The sequence below is a fragment of the Ambystoma mexicanum genome, chromosome 8 (assembly GCF_040938575.1).
Source record: "Ambystoma mexicanum isolate Mex_15411 chromosome 8, UKY_AmexF1_1, whole genome shotgun sequence".
In the NCBI taxonomy this organism is placed as follows: domain Eukaryota; kingdom Metazoa; phylum Chordata; class Amphibia; order Caudata; family Ambystomatidae; genus Ambystoma; species Ambystoma mexicanum.
Window position 1 is genome coordinate 986,658,796 of NC_090929.1, and position 20,850 is coordinate 986,679,645.

The 20,850-nt window shown below is 42.3% G+C and overlaps 1 protein-coding gene across 3 annotated transcripts in view; it reads right to left on the reverse strand.

The window, feature by feature from the left end:
• Positions 1-20,850, reverse strand: part of PRDM2 (PR/SET domain 2) — a 773,815-nt gene that overhangs the window by 595,419 nt on the left and 157,546 nt on the right. For 2 of the 3 annotated variants that reach the window (XR_011268650.1, XM_069610899.1), the window contains exon 3: positions 326-443. The exons of the other annotated variant lie outside the window; for it this stretch is intronic. Coding sequence is in view for 1 of the 2 variants with exons in the window: in XM_069610899.1 (XP_069467000.1) it covers positions 326-443 (118 nt within the window). In the remaining variant the exon portion in view is untranslated. The remainder of the gene's footprint in view (positions 1-325; positions 444-20,850) is intronic. 3 annotated transcript variants of the gene reach the window in all.

The following is a 20,850-nucleotide window of genomic DNA, read 5'->3' on the forward strand; positions in this document are numbered from 1 at the left end:
CATGAATGTATCCTTTACCACTGGAACTTCATGCAGTCACATCCTCCTGGCACTTGAGAAAGACCAAACCCGCCAATGTAGTACATGGGGGAGATCCATCCAAGGGAAAAACTACTGTGTGACCCCCCTTTGCTCTTAAGAGACAATGGAGGACACTTGAAATAATAATAAAAATACCATTATGCCTACTGAAAAAGAGCAAACAGGTAGGTACTGTTTGTCAGCGCATTCTGTACTTCTAGGGTTTTAACAGTCAATGCAGGGACAGATTTTTTAAATGGAGATGATGTTATTTCCTCCAAAGCTTTAGAACTGTTACACTCACCAAGTCGGGCCTTATTAACAGCTGAGGGGTAAAGCTTCACTTCCTCAGGAAGAGTGTTAAACACATGTTCAGGTACTTCAGCCAGTGTCTCGTCTGCTTCTAAAGTTTGGTTTGCATCCTGCAAGTCAAAAACGGGGTTTGTTCATGCACACTGAGTTTACCTAATTTAACTAATTTATAGGAAATGTACACAAAATAGATGCAATATCTTAAAAGTGATAACGACAAAATTTTACCCTGGAAAATGTGTGAGAAAGTCAAAACACTTACCTCAACAGTAGGCGCACATTCCTTTCAGTCATAAGTAACGCATCAAAGCAATTAGAAGTGGCAAATGCACATTTCCATTTTAAAAAGCGTATGCAATTCGTCAGCAGCTATTTGGATGAAAGTTAGTCGGTAATAAACTGGAGGTCTGATCATTTAAATCTGCAACTTATTTTAATTTATATTTTATCAAGCTTTTAATGTTAACAGAGCAGTTTAAGATATAATAAAAACAGCTACAGCGCAATGCACGCACAAACAAAACCATTAAAAAAATGTAAAAAATAAACCACCTCCAAAACCAATCCAAATCAAGTTTTGAAACTCTCTCTATAGATATGTAACTGACCAAGACAATAGGTTGGTGTGAGGGGGAATAAGAAATGTTAGTTAAGATGGTTGAAGTCCAAAGGCAGAAGTAGCTCACCTACCATGTCGGCTTTCCAAAGGCAATGACACGTTAATATCTGCTTGTGACGCAGAGACAATTATCTCCCCACTCCTAAACAACCCCGCCTCAATTTCTACTGGTGATAAAAATGTAAATAAAAATACCATAACAATGGCAGCTTTGACAGCCCTAATTAGTTCAAAAGTCGACTTCTACATTGTAAGGTATGGCTTTCTAATTAGGAGAAGCTTTATATATGGATTTGTCTCTGTGCTTTTCATAAACCAATCTTTCTTGTGTGTTCATTTAAATACATTTTGTTGTGCGACTGCAGAAGGATCCCAAGTAGATCTTTCCCAACACGCCCTACCGGAAGTTCTAAATTCAGTCACTAACTATGATAAACAAGATAATACAAAGGTCCAAGCTGGATTCAGAAAGTAGAAGACTTCTATAATTCTGGACTTCTCAAATCAATTGTAGGCTTTGTATAGGTATTCAAATCTTTGCTGTTCTCTGCCATTCACACACATTTTTAACGTGTTCTATAACAAAAAGCTCCCCAATTGTAACAGTTGGTAGGCGCAGGTATCATCTATGGAATCTTAGTCTCTGAGAAGCTACGTTATTTGGGGAGGAAGCTCTAAAACAATGTTTTCAAAGTGTGGGTAAAACATGGTCCAATTTGACTCTACTTTATTTTTTTAAGATAAAAGTTAGTGTTATAACTCGTCTAGAAATGGTGCTTGGGCAGGTGCATATTCATCTACAACCAATATCCGTAATAGAGAATAGAGAACTATTGTTGGAGGCAAGTTTCCTTTAATGATTTATTTATTTCAAATAGAGAACTTAAAAGGGCTGGGAAGATATCTTAGAGACTCAGAGAGACACAGGTTTGAAACCCGGTCCTGCGCTTAGAGACTGGTCTCCAGTATCAAGCGTGTTACAAAAGATTAATTATTAGCACCATGCGCAGTGGTGCCATGCCCCAAAATGCCCCCAGAAGCGAGAAGTGACTTGCTCCAGAGCACCTCTCCTATCACCATGGCAGCCATCTTCACTTGCCCTTATTTTCCTTTTGATGAATGGGTGCACCACCGAGCACATCGTCTATCAAACGAAACATCAGGAATACTATTAAAACACTTAGCAGCCAGTAAAACAAGCAGGGAACTAAAAGGCCTTAAGCCCCACTTTCTGGGGCAGGCTTAGGAGGTCACGGCTCCAAGTTCTGCCCGAGGCCCTTTCTTCACTTGAACCTACCATTGTTCAAACTAGCAGGCTGTTTCTGCCCAAGCACGTCACAGAACACAGGGCTTAATGCTACAAGGTATAGCTTGTTGATGGCTGCCCTACTTGGGCATCCCCCATGGAGTCAGAAATAAGTGCAGTATTTGCCAAAGCGAACACACTTTCCAATTTCACTAAGAGGGAAATTACTCATCGATGCTATGGTTTCAGTCTTAAGTTTTGTAGGCGTGTGGACGTTGGGAGATGTACGTCTTTCTATTAAGGTTGATGCATAAGACTATATGATTGCCTTTACAAATCAGTTACATTGTATTTTAATATCAGTAGTATAAGCAACCACGAGTGAGCTTGTCTCTGGTAAAGCACATATCAAAGATCCAGCCATCGGGCATATACAAAACGTCAAATGTAGGTGAATTGTTTTTGGAAAAATGCAAGAGAATGGATTAATACATGGATATCAAGCTACTTTTCACGGGAAGTGAGAGAAGGTCTATGAACCACATAATACCAGGGGTTAAGCTGTAAATTGGTAATTCACAAGAGTATTATTTTGACCAACTGTACTCCTAGAAACAATTAGTTGTTATTCCATAGGCATCCTAAACAGCAAGCACTTGATCACCCATTCGAAGCCTAGGCGAGTATCTGTTGAAGTGTGGAAAGAGTGTGTTCCTGTATGAGCACCATTAACATTGCAGAATCTGCAATCTTTCTTCTACTATTGCTGTTGCAGCTGGAGGTTGTCCTTATACATACTCTCTTGTAAGAGCAAAGCATGGCGGTGTGTGCCGTGGCTTCGGGGCCGAGAGGGAGCTCGCCGAACTACGCTCGCCTCCCTACCAGATTATATAATGTTGGGCTTTAAGCAACCCAAGGATTGAATGGCCACCTCTTATGGCCTCAATTTAATTAAGTGCCATTTTATTTCCTGAAGCGAAAAAAAAATACTGTGCCTTTAAAGTAATGTGGCCCGACGGTTGCTCCTTATTTACAGCGTGGCATCGTAATAACTAAAGTACTAACGACAAGCATAATCCCGGCCCGGGAAGTGGGGGCCGAGTGCTTTAGCCTTCGTTGAGGGCAGTGACAACGCTTCCTTTGGAGCACCAGCGTTTAGTAACGGTTAACTATGCTTAGATTGTGCTGTAAAGTGGCCAGCTGTTATCGGCCGGGCACAGAAGAAAACTACACAGCATTTGGATGCCGGTTTGGCGGTTTACTTTTTGAACTCCTGTGGATATTCCAGAGAACTTTCAAATCATCAGGCCCAATATGACTTTATTGAAAAGAGGCTCTGAAACTATGACTTTATTGTAAAGAGGCTCTGAAACTATATGAAGTTGCGGCTTGTTGCGACTGCACTTTAGGGGAGCATACGCTACAGAGACTGGGGGGTACTAGCCTTTGATCTCTGCTTTAGATCAGAATCATCGAGATTCTGTTTTCTGCTTACTCATACAGAGAATATCTATTTTACAGAATTCGTATTTATCATTGAGTGGTTGGCACTTGCATTGGGTAGCTGTGGTTTGATGTGGGCCCATGTTTTAATAATTTTAAAAATTGCTTTGACCCATGAAGGGAACACAACCACAGAAATATGGCTTGTGTAGTGCAACTGTACAGGTGGGTAAAAGGATGCAAAGCCCATTAGCTGACCAGATGCAATGAAATGGGATTCAATGCCTTAAAAAGGATAAACAAGACTGTAGTCCAGAAGTACAAGTTAAGATGACCATCCCAAAATAGCCTGTTAACATGGCAAGGGAATGTACTACCTCAAAACCAATCAATATATGTACAGATATTACCATATGTAGGTCGGAAAACTTAGCGGGGTTGTCCCATTCGATTGACGACAACTACTTATTGAATATGGTCTTGGATCTGCACAAGAACACCTTGAGAGTGGTGGATAGAGTATTAAACTCATCAAATGTGTACAATGAAATTGCTACCCAATTGTCGGCGGCCTTTACTTTGTAACACTTGGCATCATTTTCAAGCTCGTCAGAGGTGGACAGGGACAGTGATGTTGATGCCTCAGCACAATCTCAACCTTTGCGTACATACCCAGGAAACAAAGGAGATTTCATGTCCCATGCTGAATGCTGTGGCGGCATCAGTTGATGCCTTATTTGTTTTATGTTCAAACATGGCCAAAGAACAACAAGAACTAAAAACACATTTTGCCAAGAGTGGTCGATGCTATAATGGACACTTATGAGGAGTCACGAAACTAAGCAATCTAACGGGCAGCAGGAAGCGTGACCAGTTATTGTCTCGACTCAGAATGGCCCAGATGTGCAAATATTGGTCCATGATGCCTATCAGTGCGAGGACCAGGTATTGGTTGTTGGTGGTAATTTAGAGGTGCAGACCACACAAGGTAATGTATTAGGAAAGGAGGCGGATACCTGTGACTCTGATATTTATCCTGTTACCAGTATTAGACGAAGTTAGAGAATGAGGAAAAGAAAGTATTGCAGGCGCCAGCCCCCATGATTAAAAAAAAGTCAGACCCTGCACAAATTATACACTATTATATTGCAACCTCAGGAATCTGAGTATATGAAGCGTGTCCACACTGACCATTTTAGTCACAATTGCGTTGGGGGTAACGTGATTGAGCCTTATGTTGAATTTGGGAAAATCACATTTATTAACATCCTCACTACTACCAGGCAGGCACAATTTAGTGAGCCCATAGATAAATGGTTACAGTCTGCCCAAAATGGACGGATACTTGGGAATAATCAGTACTACCTTCTACCTCAAATAGCATGCATGAATCTGAGTTAATTGTTGGTGGACAGTCATCTGGTAACTGAGATAATGAATGTGCAAGGTAGGGCGAGTAGCTCAAATTGTCTGAATAAATGCCCAATGTAAATTCAGGTGAAGGAGATGCTATACCTGTAATTTGGAAGAGATACAACCCACTAGTGCCAAACGTTTATAAATAGAGGTTTTATTATGAGGCGGTTTCAGATTATTCCTAGCCTTAATAATATCAATAGTGAAGAACTGGTACGGCCGGATATCTAAAGTGCCACTAGTTGGGCAGTGATGGAACCTGTATCACCAGTAGTGACAGCTCAGATTAGCTCATGTCACAAAGAACTTACAAACTTGGGTTATCAGCTTACTCTATGTGAAAGAACAGTCTTTGCATACGGCTAGTGAAGCTGCTGATAACCAAGTTAATAAATCTTTCTCATCCAACATTGACACGCTTACCTCAGAAAGATGAAGCCTATTGACAATAGGCAGTCATTCCACAGCATCTGTAGTAGGGTTGTAATCAGTGTATACCGGATTCGTTTAAATCCCACAACAACTGACGGTTTGAAGTATTGCATCTGTGTAAATGGGTTTCAGGGAATACACAGGAATGTAATGTAATGTTTATTTATATAGCACCTATACACAGGAAGTATTTCAAACCGCTCAAGGAGGGAAGGAACACGTGGTAAAAAATAACAGTCTCTCAGAGTCCTTCAATTTCTGAGACGATAACGGTCTGCACAGGCAGATTAAGTGAATATTATACATTTCTAAGTTTAGATACAGCAAAAGGGCATGCCGGCGACTCAATGCACATTATGGGATGAAGACAAGGGAGGACAGACAGAACGATCTTCAGCCAGGGCTGTATACAGATCATGCAAGTGCGGGAGGGCACGGGAAGGGCAGGGGAACAAGTGTGTCCAGTCAGTAGAAATTGGTGAAGTGCGGGAGAGAAGCTCTCGAGGTTTTTACTACAAGTGCAGTGGGTTGAAGGGCCTTACGGCAAGTGCAGAAAGACTGGCAAGGGTGCCTGGCCCCCGTGAGATTCTGAGGTACACCAGGCGGCCAATCGATAAGATGTGTGAAGGAAGGAGAGAAGTAGGAGAAGAGAGCTAGGTTAGCAGGGTAGGGGTGGGGAGAAGGAAAAGGGGAAGAGAAAGGTTTTGGAGTTTCCCGAACTTGAGAATTTCAGGCTCAAGACAGAGGGTCGCAGGCGAACCGGCTCATCCGCAGAAGGTTGGAGGTAGGTGAGTGGAGGGCTTGAGAGGGACAGTATTGAGGAAGGCAATGTTGAAGGTAAGCAGGTCCCAGGACCCAGAAAGCCTTGTGGACAATGAAGTGTCTTGAATTTGATCCTTGCAGCCACGGGGAGCCAGTGAAGGGATTTCAGCGCCTGAGAGATGCGGTCCCTGGGCTTAAGGCCAAGGATAAGTCTTGCTGTTCTGTTCTGGATGAGTTGCAGAGGGCGCAGGGTGGAAGCTGGGAGGTTGAGGAAGAGGTTGTAGCAATAGTCAAGCCTGGAGAGAGCTAGGGCTCTGGAGACAGTGAGCTGCTGAGGGAAGGTGAGAAAAAGCAAAGTGCCTCTAAGGAGGTGTAGTAAATGGTTAGACTTTTTTGAAATGTGAGAAGAGAAGGAGAGGGTGGATAACCCCAAGGTTTTTGGCTTCACACGTAGGGGTAGGCGCTTGGCCAAGGGAGAGGGGGAAAGCGGGGGCAGGTGTACCAATGCGAACAATCTCAGTTTTACTGGCATTGAGACAAAGGTCATTTGCAGTATAGCATGACTGAACAGCGGACAGTCAGGTATGAGTGAGAAAGAGGAGGCAGCTGAGGGCAGCCTGAAGGATAGCTGCGTGCCATCCGCATAACACTGGAAATTAGAGGTGAGAGTGGCAATCACACGTGCCAGGGCACCCATATAGACTTTGAAGAACCAGGGGGACAGGTTAGAACCCTGGGGAACGCCGCAGGATGAGAAGGTGATAGCTGAGAGAAAAGCACCAAGTTCAACCTGGGATGGGCAGTCGGAGAGAAAAGATGTTAACCAAGACAGAGCCTGACCTGTGATTCCCAAGGTGTCCCGAAGCCGTGAGATCAGGATATTGTGGTTAACTGTGTCAAAGGCAGAGGAGAGATCAAGGAGAATGAGGACAGAGGGAGTGTTAGTGTCAAGGTTTGAGAGCAGGTCTTCACAGGTGTTCAGAAGAGCAGTTTCCGATGCTCTAAAGCCAGACTGATGGTCGTGGAAACAACTGATTGATTCGGTGTGGAGGTGTAGCTGAGAGATAGCCAGCTTCTCCAGGAGTTTGCCCAGGAAGGGGGTGATAGAGATCGGGCCTTTACGTAATCCTTTAGGACTTTACTTGTTGCAAATTATGTCTTTTCATTACAACAGACTTGGGTAATTGAGAAGCTCCTTATTGATGGTTATACCATATACTATGTCATTTTGGCCAGCATAATCCCAGAGGTGACCCCCGTTGGTGGGCTTGCTATTGGTGCTAGATTTCACTATACACGTGCACCATTTACATCTGGCCCTTTTTCTCCAAATGTACTGTCGCTATTTTGTACGATCCTTTAAACCCACTTTTCCAAACATTGATTATCAATTTGTATGATCCCGCCAGGGCAGTGTCATCTAATCCTGTTCAAGATAAGATAGAAAAATGACTATCTTTAGTATGATCTATATCCTGACGGTAAGGTAATGGTGGCAGTGGATTGTAATGCCTGGATCATAGATCAGTCTTTGGCATCGAGCTTGGCAACTAACATTGGAAATTAATCCATTGAATTACTCCCGGTTAAACAAAAAAGGAAAGGTTAATTGGTGGGGTTCGTGTTTGGATGTTTTTGATTTAAACTGCCTTAATTTTAATGAAATAGTGCGCTCAAAAATATTATTGTCCCGAGGGATCGAGCATGCGCTTTTAAGCATACATTTATTGATCGTACAAACATTTCCTATGCCCCTTACCGTAGTTTTCCTTACTTTTACACATGCGAAATCAGGCAGCAGGGCATCTTGTGCTAATCTTATCCGTTGCCACATTGCCCTAACGTGAACTGCCCTGGTGGCACTAAATCATATCCCCTGCCCCTGAGGGTGACATCACTAGACACGTACCGCCCATTTCACAACACCAATGCACGTCTCGTGTCAACAATGTCTGCGCTTCAGCTAATGACGTGTCTCCATGGAAATGGCAGGATTCCTCTTTCCTCAATAAGTATAAACAGACCGCTTCTCAGACAACATCGATTTGCTTTCCAATCGTTTCACTGTCTTTTTTTGTGAATCCTGTGCCTCGTTTCTTCTGTTTAGCTATCTTCGTTGCTCGTATTCCGTGCGAACAGATACTAGTACTATCATTATTATCTTTTTATTTTGTCGCATAATGGCAACAATACAGTCCTACCATTACAAGCCGGAGTATTCCGAGGCGGAATTACTCGAAAGATAAAGATACGGAAACGATGGGGCTTCGGAGGACAGTTGGGAGGACGAATCACCAGATCAAGAGCCTGAGCCTAGTTGCATGGACGATGTCTCCACCTGGTGTACCTACAATCGGTGCATGATAATGCCAACCGAGCAGGAGAACTGGATGCTTCTCCTACATATCGGAACACGAGACATGGCCGCAATGCATTACCGCGCTGCATGACTTCAGGGCAGCCTGCCCCTCACAGTCCATGTTGAGGATTATGATGGTGCTTATGCACGAACTTCGCACAACAGTTCGCCCTTGCAATCCAAGTAATGAGTAAGCGTACTCTGGATGCAATGTCACTTCGGCCACTAACATTTCATGTTTGTCTCTTATATTGTCGTAACTTTGATCTAGCATTACCAAATGAATGTAGTCTTTCAATTCTATTCATCACTTGCAATTTGGGGAAATCATAGTGGTCATCTTATGTTTATTTCATCTACAACTATGAAACAATATTTCTTTGTGTCCCAAATGTAAAGGAATGCACAGTCGTTCAATATTGTAACGTGTCTACACTTTAAAGCCCAAGTGGATTGATCCGTGAAATAAAATTTGTACTGGCAACAATGCCATAGGATTCAAGATTGCATTTTCAACCAAGGTTTAATACAGTTATCTTGTTAATTTAAAAAACAGTTTGCATCTTTCTCTTCCACAGGAGGTACAGGATGGTGGCCTATTGTTCGTTTACATGATGGCTTCATGGGAGGCTTGGACACTGCGTTCAACGAGTAATAACCGCCTGTGTCGTTGGTGCCATTAGAGACACATTCCCCAGTGACATCGGTCAATACAAGAGATTTTCCCACACTGTGCTGCAACCCGAAGTATATAATGTGTAGTACATTTGTGCCATCAACATCAGCAACAAAATAAAATAGAACTGAACTTTTATGATAGGTTGTTTCAATTTTTCAGTGAATCAAGTGTGTCTCTATTCAGCAGTGTTCCGGCCCTTTGCTACATGCCTCATGCCCCTCCATCCCCACCCCCTCCAGGTTCAATGACTGTTAGCACCTGTAGCGGTGCCCTCCCAAGGGGGCTGGCAGGGTGAGAACGGGCAAGGTGCCAAACACCAAGTACACTTCAAAGATATCTTCCGCGCAGGGGCCATTGTTCACATGGCCTCCCCAGACCTAGTGTCTCCAGGCATGCGCCCCTGAAGCAGACCTTGCCCCTGAAATCCACATAAGTGTGTCTCTCCCTTCAGCACTGCCCCGGGCCTCGTCTGCATGCCTCATGCCCATCCAACCCCTCTCCATTATCAACGCAGTTCACACCAGTGGATGTGCGCTGCCAAAGGGGGCTGGCAGAGGTGGGAACGGCCAAGGTGCCAAACACCAAGTACACTTCAAAGATATCTTCCGTGCAGGGGCCATTGTTCACATGGCCTCCCCAGACCTAGTGTCTCCAGGCATGCTCCCCTGAAGCAGACCTTGCCCCTGCAATCCACTTGAAGGTGTCTCCATTCAGCACTGTTCCGTCCCTAAAACCACGCCATATACTCGTCACTCATTCACATAGACAACTCCTTTTCCAATTCTTTATAAACCCCTTGATATTTACCATGAGAACATCTGTGAGCACTGCAAGTCAACTCGTGATCGTGCTACCTTTTCTCCTGCTACTAACTACCCTGCTTGCTGAATCTAACTGTTTGTTGGTCAAGGTAAGGGCAGGTCACCTAATCATATCTTCTTGATCTCTAAATTTCTATCTATTTCAAACAAATGTACCCAGTAGTGTAATGTTCATTCATCTCATTGCCATTGATTTGAGTTTAATTTTTTCTGTTCTCGATATATAGCAATTGTCATCAGTGTCAATTGGGATAAAATAGCATCCTTCGCGGACCGTGTCTAGAAGCATGTTTCCTTTTCATGCGTGATAGTACATTCAAGGGACGAGTAACATGTTAAGATTTGCGTCACATAATAGTGCAATGACTAGTGAAAGTTATCCTAGAATACAGTCGGCTACACTACACAGGTTTTGCTTCTGTGACCAAAACATACATTGCATAGAAAAATGTATGATATATGTCCATCTTTCTCACACATTCATGTAAAATGATAACAAGATTTTGTTAGATTTTTCAACAATGGCTGCTTGTATGGTTTACGGTTGCTGGTCTAAGACCCATACCAAACATAAAAGGTACAATAATGCATATATTCCCGAGGAATATAGATCTAATAAGAGAATGGGTCAGATATTGCGAATTTGCGCCCGAAGAGCTTGAAAGTAGACCCCAGGATGTCTTGGGGGACTTGAGGGGTGATCGATTCTGCATCTGCAGCCTGCACTTTACCATGAAAATGTACGACCAATCGCAGTACACAAAGTAGTATCGACTCAGAATGTTTCATAAATTGCTTCCAAATGCAATTCCAACTCTATTCATGCACACGCTGCCTCAGGTGAGTCACGGTTCATGATTTTGCTGTAGGCCTTGGGGTACTCAACAGGTAACTACATGGACGGATTGGTGTTTTTGGTTTAAATGTTCCTTATAATACTTTGCATATTGACAAGATTGTATTGCTTTATAACTACACTCCATTTTGCTATACATCTGTCCCTGGTTTTAGGAGCATCATAGATAACTATTTATGGACACAAAAAACTATGCTATAGTGCCCTTGGAAATCAGCATAATCTTTTCGTAATTGGTTGTTTTAGATGTCAATTTTTTTAGGTTAGCATGTTGATTGAAGCAGAGACTATCGGTAGCGACAACATCACCGACACGTCCAGTATACCAACGGTGAGCCATACATACTTGTTCATATTGTTCAGAGTTGGATCTTCCCACATTTCTAATTCAAATCTAATTTTCCCTTTACAACTCCATGACAATGCACTCAAATTGAAGGAGCAAGATTCTGCATCCATTTCTTTCCCGGAGTCAACAACAACTTTGAGCGCGTATCAGGTAGTTTTATTTCGCTATTCAATTCCGGAAATGCTCTATGCATGGAATTATAGATAATATGAAAAAGTTTACGTATCCTGTCGTTTCTTTACATAATGTTTCATTTATGGGTTTTTATTGATGTGTACCATTGTCAGCATCCCATTCTGTGTGTTCAATTTCACTTGTTTTCATCCATACTAAAACAAGTACTGTGTTACAGGGTGATGCTGGTACTTCGACTACAATTACATCATCCTTTGGAGCTGATCCAGAGCCTGGAGGTATGTGTACTGACAGTTCTCTTGAAAGAAAGTATATCCTACACCTGATACTATTAGACATTGACATTATAAACAAGCAACTTTTGCAAAATGCTCGAGTGCAACATTACAATCAGTGGGTTTTGCACAGTGATCTCTGATCAAGTTCAGTAGCCTTCAATCAGGTGAAATTCAAAATGTATATTTTGACTAAATGACGTACACAGTGTACGAGAGTATCTATATAAGCCATGTGCGAGGAAATAATTTGATTTCAAATATGACTGACTTTTGAATTAATATTTTATTCAAGGGATGTATACAAGAAAATCGGGAAATAGAAGAGGAGGGACGTGGATCTGAGGTGGCAGGCCAGCTTGCTGCTGCAGTCGTTACAGTGAAGAACACGGTTTCACAGAAAAATAAGAAAGCAAGGGTAACTAACAAACAATTTCGATTACAAAAAGTGCTTTGGGCTGTTGTCTTCATAACATGCTTTTTTAAAAAAAATCTAAAGTGCTATATACTGTATGTTGGATTTTCAATGAACATGTTTTTACAACCCAGCTCCTTGAGGCCCAGAAGTAAACAAACTATGAAGACACAGACAGCTACTGAACCCAGAGATGCTCCTTGCCAAACTGATTTCACCATGGAGCAACTATTATTTGAGGCGCAGCGTGTTCAAATCAAACTTGAGATGCTTATGCCCAATGGCCAGAAAATTAATTGAATGTGACCGGCAAAGCCAGCAAAGTGTTGTTGGACCATAGCTACAAGATGAAGATTAAACTGAATATAAGGAAGATGCTTTTGAATTACTTGCTGACCACTTGATACAATCTACAACCGCAAAAAAGGGCCACCCAACAAACAATAGACATTGATGGTTTCTCCAATTCGTGCTCAACAGAGACTGAAGCCTCAACGCAATTGACCGAGGAACTAGCCAAAGATCTCGACTATAGTTTGTCCTGTTCGGCCGATATGTCCACTACAGTTGAGTCACAAGCCACATTCATGCAGGACGATAGTCTAATAAAGGAGCCCAAATACATTGTATTAGACAGCTGCCTGGTAGAGATTATAGTGATGCTGAAATGTGTCCATGCAGTGAGGGGGTGGTAGGATGGGGGGGCAAGTATGCGGCAAGCCATTTTTGAATGCGACTTGTGTATCACAAGGCACTAACCTGAAAATACAAGCCACCTGTGATCTGCTCCATGCAAAATGTTCAAGGTCTGCTCAACTGATGCTGGGGAAAGTGCCAGCTGGAACTCTACTGTGTGCAGCAGCTTTACTTTTCAGTGGTTCTACTTTCAGTAAGTTGTCCAGTTTCTATCAATTTGTGGGACTACAGTTCCTTTCTAAAATGCAGTACTACAAATATCAACACGAATAGTTATTCCCTGCTATTAGTGAAGCTTGGAAAATTGAACAAATGTCAATTGAAAGGACATTCTCTGGCAAACGGTTCATGCTAGCTGGCAATGGACAGTGTGACAGACCCGGATTTTCAGCAAAGTACTGCACATACCACTTTCAGGTAATGGAAAATAAAAAAAAAAAAATTGTGAGTTCGGTGGTCGTGCAGGTTTCCGAATGTAAATCCTCAGTGGCCATGGAGCAACATGGTTTTATCAAATCCCTGGAAGATCTCAAATCGAGCGTAATGCAAATAGACCTCATAGCCACAGACAGACATGTTTCAATAACCAAGACCATGAGAGAGCAGTTTCCAAATAGTCGCCAGCAATTTGTTGTATGGCACGTTGCCAAATCAATCAATCAAAAAAATATCAGCTGCTGGGAAAAAAAAAAAAAAAAAAAAGGTTCTGAAAATATTTTACAGTTGCCCCAGTCTTTCAGCAACCATCTTTGTTGGAGCTCCAAAACTTGTGGTGGGTCTGTTGAAATTCTACTTGAAAAATGGCGCTCACTTATGCACCACTTTTCCAACGTTCACTCTTGGACAGAAAACCTACATTTTCATCAATGTGCACATGGACCTTAATCCGAGGAGCAGGAACGCAAGAAGAAGTGGTTGATTCCATCTTCACCTCCACATCCACACAAAGCTCTTTAGAAGATTGTATTTTATAAAACTATCAAGAGATCTGAAGGGACTCACAGAATTCTGTCACACGGGAGATTTGGAGGTGTTCCACCTAAAGTACAGGCCCAAGAGATTGCATTTCGGCATAGACGGGATACAATATAGGACTTTACTAGCGGTCTTAGCGCATAAAGAGAACTTAGGGCGTGAACAATCGAGGACTGCAGGAATCGTTGGGATGCTTCATTACACAATGGCCTTTACGAAAAGAAGCGCAAAATGGGTGGTCAAGCCAATATACCAGGAAATGGAATTCGATTTTGTGAAACATCTCATTTTGACTGTATTGGACATACATACTCATGGGTTCGCGCATGATTTGGTTCCGAGGACACATACATTGCCACAAAACATTGCAAACGTGCCCTGTCCACCGAAAGGAGACCTCGGGGAACAGTTCACTTCCTGGTTCAAATGATTAGCAGCTATTTATTTGTTCAACAATGTTTATATAGAGTGTCCAAATAAAGCGTCTAAATTGTCCTTTGAAATGTTTTATTTGCAAGAAAGTGCCTTTTGGAGAATGCCATACAGTGTAACGCTGTGCTTTCAAACTTCCCGGTTTCGGAGCGCTTGTGGGTCCTTCACTGATCTGGGAGGGTTAGATGGATAACAGCATGAAAGCAACTTTGGGGTTCTGCAGTTGCCTTACCAAAGACTTGTCCAAATAGCTGAATAAATATGCGTTCCAAAAAAGGAATGAGACCTAGGCTAGACAAGATACTTGGCACGCAAGAAGTACAGATTGTAAGCAAAACAGTGCATCAAAGGGGGTTGTTGGTGAGAAATATGTGCATTCTGACCTATATTTTTATGGGGGCATGTGTTCGGTGTCGTTGCTATAGGATGCCTTATCACAGGGGCCAATCTTTGATTTGCAGCCCTTGGAGTCTTACAATTTCAAACGCAGTGGAGGTATGTGTCAGCGTTACCAGAATATCTGACCAATCCAGAATAGGTATATGGGAGGTGAGGTTGAGGTGGTCCTGGATTAGGGTCTGGTGACCAGATGCGTTCAAAGGAAACTGTGGTCATGGGTTCAGGGGACCACGGCCTGGCAGGAGGGGGTTGCTGCATGGCTTGCTCTGACATTCTCGTACAAGCACATTTTGTCAGGGCTCAAGACTCGTTCCTTGTGAAAAATGTTTATGCGATTTGCCGTTTGACCAGGAGACGGGCTGAGCTGACAGGTGGTGTGGGCTGGCTGTGGGAGTCGCTGGGAGAGGGCTGAGTTCTCCAAAGTGACATTATAAATAAGGCATTTGGAAGTAAACAAACCAACTGTTTTCATTAAAAAAAGTACATTACTAGAAATTTTGGGCGGCATTGGTGGATGGCAGCAAAAAATTAATTTGTTTTTCAAAAATATTTCAAATGCCACTATGGTCTGAAGGGCTATTCGCTCCCATTCAGAGTGAAGGTCGGCGCCTTTGAATTTTGCTTGTGAGCTGAGCAAACCCACGCATCGTACACAGTATAAGGTTAAATTGTTTTTCGACCTTGGAAGAAAGGGAGGATTCCGAAAGGAATGAATGAAGGGAGGGAAGGAAGGGTGTAATACTGTCAAATATGATAAGGTTCACCATTCCAAAACGGGACAAAGGAAAATGTAATTTCATTTTATGAAAATTGGTTGATCTGAACGGACACTCTGCGTTACGCCGAGAGATTGTAAATGCCGAATATTATGTACGTTTTACTGTTGACGATTTTATAGAAAACGATCAAGGTTTCTGACCATTTTTGCTGGCTTACATTGTACTGGGTTGTTGTTTGTGGCATATTGCAACGTCCAGCATCGAAATGCATGCAGTCATTCTACGCTAATATTTTGTTAAAATGCTGTTTCTGTGTTCTTCGAATTGTAGCATTAGCATCCGCATCCCATTGAGAGCTAAACATACTCCATAGCACTAACCTCTCAATCAAATTGTAGACTATTTTCCTTGCTGTTTTCTCTGTTTCCACTGTTTCACATTTGTGTTCATCATTAGTTTCCACAAGGTGCAGAATGAATGGGTAAATTGATAAATTATAAAAGAACGACTACAGAGACACATTTCTGTTATGTTTTCCAAAAAAGCTACATCCTGCCTTTCTGCGAATGTCATTGATTCCAGATACCAACTGATGGCTTCTTTAACAGGCAGCTGCAGATACACTTAATTGGCTGGATCACTATAACACTGTTTTGGGACGATCGCCACAGACCTATATGCCCGTGCGCAGTACCAGCGATAAGGAGGAAACCGACAGTTTATGGTGACCTAGCGACAAGCTGATGCTGAAGCCTTGCGATTCACAGTGCGTCCAATGCGCTTCTTATACCCGAAAGGAACACTGTGCGACTCACGATAAACATTTGTGGATCGAGAACAAAGAAAAAAATTACCCATTCGCATGAATATGGCAATCGCCGGATGTTCTCGGAGCGTTTATCTATATAAATAAAAATGTAAATGTTTGTTTGTTCAAAATCTTAAATCTCCGAAAGTTCTTCACTGATTGCTTTGAAATTTTGACACAATGTTGCATTCGAATAGGCGCATGTTTTTATATACCTACTATACATAGATGTCACACCTGTGACAGGTAAAAACATGTTTTTTCTGAAAAACAGCACCATCTGTTGGACATAAAAGCAACACATGCTATACTAAATATTTTACGATTCCATTTCAATGTTTCTGATTTAGAATGGCTCAAATATGTGCCGAGGAAGCAGCAGAGTGACGTGCAGCCAGACTTCAAGATGCACGGTTGCGAGCATGTCGATTGTGTTCTCAACAGAATGAACGCAACAGGCTGAGAGTGGCTGAAAGACGTCAACAAGAAACAGCAGATCAGCGTCAAACACGACTCTGTGCTCAGAAATGCCCTGATGATTTGGAGTTGGTTCATACGTCCCATCAAATCCTCGATGACCGTGTCCGACACATTTTCCAAATCCTCGATGACAGTGTCCGACAAATTTTCCAGGAAACACTCTTCCAGCCGCACAGGCTTTCCGGCTCTTGTCAGTCCGATGGGCCAACGAAACAAACAATGACAGATGCGCATCGCCTTTTCCTCTGACAGCACTACCAATTAATAATGATTTACAGACCACCCACATACAATGCAACCTTCGTCGACAACATCAATGAAGCTATCACCAACATAGCCATCTGACATGAACATCTGAATATCCTTGGGGACTTCCAACATATGGTTTGAATAAAAACACGCCAACTCACAAAGTTCACTAATCAGGCAACTAACAACCATGAAACTACAACAACTGGTGAAAAGGAGCAACACACACAGCAGGACACACACTTTACGCATTTTTTGCCAACAAAATTCTTATCACTGCACCACTGATACAGATACTCTCGAGCGACCATCTCATCATCCCATTTGTGATCACGCTACCAACTAAAACAACCAACCAGCCCCTCAAGTTCACAACAACCACAAAAAGAAACTGGAAACATATCAAAGTGAGCAACCTAACAGAACAACTTAAGCTCACAAAACCATCCGCAACCTAACTGGACAAGGAAGACCCAGACGGAAAAACAGACCTACTACAGAAATGGACCGCTGATACAATCAACAGCATCTCCCCAGAAAAACTGTTCACCCCATCAAGAAAAAGAGCAATGGCAAAATTATTCACCCCACTACTAAGAACCATGAAAAAGAACAAGAAGCTGGAACTAGAATGGAGAAAAGAATATGACCAAGATAAGAAAAAGTTCTGGAGGCAAATCTGATCGTACAAGAAGGAAATTCAAAAGGCAAAGAAAAGGCACTATGATGACAGAATCATCAAAGCCACCATCACACAAAAATAAATGTTCAACGAAATGAGGAATCCACCAGGTTGCGACCACAGTGATACCTTCACAGAATCTATGCAATGAGCTAGTAGACCATTTCAAAAATAAAATCAACAACATCCGACAAATCATACAAAACAGACCGATCAATCCTAACACAACCAACCAGATCCAACGAGGAGCCAGAGCACAAACACCAAAACTTCCTGCAAATATCAGTAGACGTTCGTCAAACTGGTAAAAGATAGCAAGAAAGCAGGCTCACCAGAGATCTAAAAATCAATCCTCACGCATGGAACGCCATTAGAATACTACATAAATCTCTTGAACCTGTTGCTCGCAACCAGACTGTACCACAAGCCTTCAAATCAGTGTATATTAAACCACCCCTTATGAACAGAAGTGGCAATGTGGAAGACTTCTCCAACTACAGACCTATTTCAAACATCCACTACCTGGCAAAACTCCTAGAACCCTATGCATACAAACTAACTCAAGGGCACATAGAAAAACACCAGTTGCTGGACCAAGCGCAAGTCGGCTTCAGACCCACGGGAGGAACAGAATCGGCACTCCTATCCATCTGGGATGACCTGAAGACAAACACTGACTGCAACACAACAATTCTACTTGACCTCTCCGCAACATTCGATAAAGTAAGCCATGACACCCTCATCAAGAGATTAGAAGAAATAAGCATTACAGACTTGCCACTACTGTGGATAAAATCATCCCTAGCAAATAGAACACAGACTGTAAGCCCTTCAAATCAGCTCCACGAGTGATCGACTGCAGAGTACCGCAAGGATCCTCACTATCACTACTGTACTTCAACATCTACCAGACTCTGCTACTCAAGATCTTCAAAAAATACAATCTTACATGATACAACTATGAAGATGACACTCAAATCTACAGAATCGAAGATGCACATGAAGAAAACAACTCTAGAAGAATGTCTCAAAGAAATCTACGACTGGATGAACAGCAACGACCTAGAAATCAATCCAGGAAAAGACAGGAATCATGATTATATCCAAAAACTAAGAATACCTACATCGGGTAACGGCGCCCATACCATCAAAAGTAGTCAAAAACCTGAAAGTCCTAATGGACAACACACTAACATTAGACCCATAAGTAAACGTAATAATGAAGAAATGCTTCTTCCTCCTTCACTCAACAAAAAGAATCCTAACATTACTGTCCTTCACCCACAAAACACTAACAATCGTCGCTTTCATCATGTCAAGAATCGACTATATCAACAGCCTCTACCTCGGAATGCTGAATACCAGCTAAACAAACTGCAACACATCCAAAACGCTGCGGCCAGACTTCGCCTCAAACTATCTAGAAAAGAACACATCACACCAGCGCTAAAAATGCTACACTGGCTTCCAATCAAACAACATATCACATTCAAAACAATGTGCATAACACACAGAGCAATCAGCAGCCAGGGAGCAGAATTCTTACAAAAGAAAATAACCATCTACAAGCCGACAAGACTCCTTAGATCAAGCAACGAAATCTGCCTGGAACCAAAACCATACGCAAGGAAAACACTTGCAGTTACTCTTTCTCCCACCTGGCGGCAAAAACCTGGAACAACCTCTCGAAAGAAATAAACACAAAAGACCACCTAAAATTTAGAAAACTGCTCAAAACCTGGCTCTTCCAAGACATCGGAACCAGACAGAGAAGACAAACAATATAACCAAAAATGCTAAGCGAGCCAATTAACAACAAATCCATGACGGGACAGATAGCATCGGGAACCGACAGAGAAGGGGACCACGCAAAAGAACTAAAGAGACAATGCAAAGCTGAACCGACTATGAGCGACAAACCAATCAGGACCGAATAATACCAAACAAGGCGGACACCGACAACAACCTAACCCATTAACCCGCATCCCACTGCCAGAAATGACATTACCTCATATGTAAACAGAAAATCCAACGCAACTTTGCATCCACACTATTCAACAATTACCTCACGCTTTTTACAAAAAGGGGGATGGCACAGAATGTCAGAGGGTTGAATTGTGCTTCGAACGTGAGGAGGGTCCTGCTGTACACGCAGAGACATCGGCTGGATATTGCTCTCCTTCAGGAGATGTATCTTTTGCCCATTGGTTTTCCCGCCTTTGCCAAGTCCTGGGGGTGCCACAGGTTCTTCTCCTCATTTTCTAGGTACTCTCGGGGGTATGTATACTCATTAAGGGCACTGCAGGGTTCCGCTGTACAGAGGTAGGAAGAGATACAGAAGGGAGGGCTTTGATTCTCTTGGGGCCAATACAAGGAAGGGGTTTCACTCACTCAATACATAGTTTATTTGGATACAATTAATAACCAATACAAAAACAAAGTAAAATGTACATAAACCAATACATAGCTTAAAATTGAATGTATAATAGTAAAACACAATTAATACAATCAGTAAAGAGGATCTCATAAGCGCAAAAGCAGTATAAATTAAAAACTTGACAGTAGAAAGAAAATAAAATAACCACTTGTGTAGCAGATACACACCAGGGCATCCACAATACGCTTTAAGTTCCAGGACCTCCTCAAATATACAAGAAAACACAAAGCAACAATACAAGGTTCAGCCTGTAATAAAAGTGCCAGGCAGGAGTGCGTGAATATTGCTGGTTTCAGCTGTTGCATAATTGTCTGTTTTCTAATTTCCTTATAGCTTGGACAAAATAAAACAAAAAGGTCTTCAGCACTACATCACAGGCAAACTGCGTTCTGAACACAACCGTTCTAATTCTTAGTATTTGCTCGCAACAGCAGTAGGTTGAAGCGTGCTCTTGTCAAAATCCAACGTTTTGCAGGGTTATTGCCATGTGTCAGATAAGATCGCAGAGCTTCCAGTTTCGTTAAACTGACATGTTTTCTATTTGATTCAATCGAGAGCCCTGTTGATTCTCGTTTAGTTTTAATTAGATACTGAAAATTCCTTGTATACGGTTTGCTCCCCTCCATTGTCAACAAGTTCATGGGACTTTGTTCTCTATAACCTCAATTGCTTGTTTTCTGACCCCCACAGTGAAGACCCGTAGTTAGTTGCTGCCTTCATCTGTGCACAATACACCTCCATAACCATTCTTAGGGGTTGCCCTCGGCACATTTTCATAAAACGCAGTACACCCCCCAGTGCCCGAATCAATTTGATGGTGTATATGTGCCATT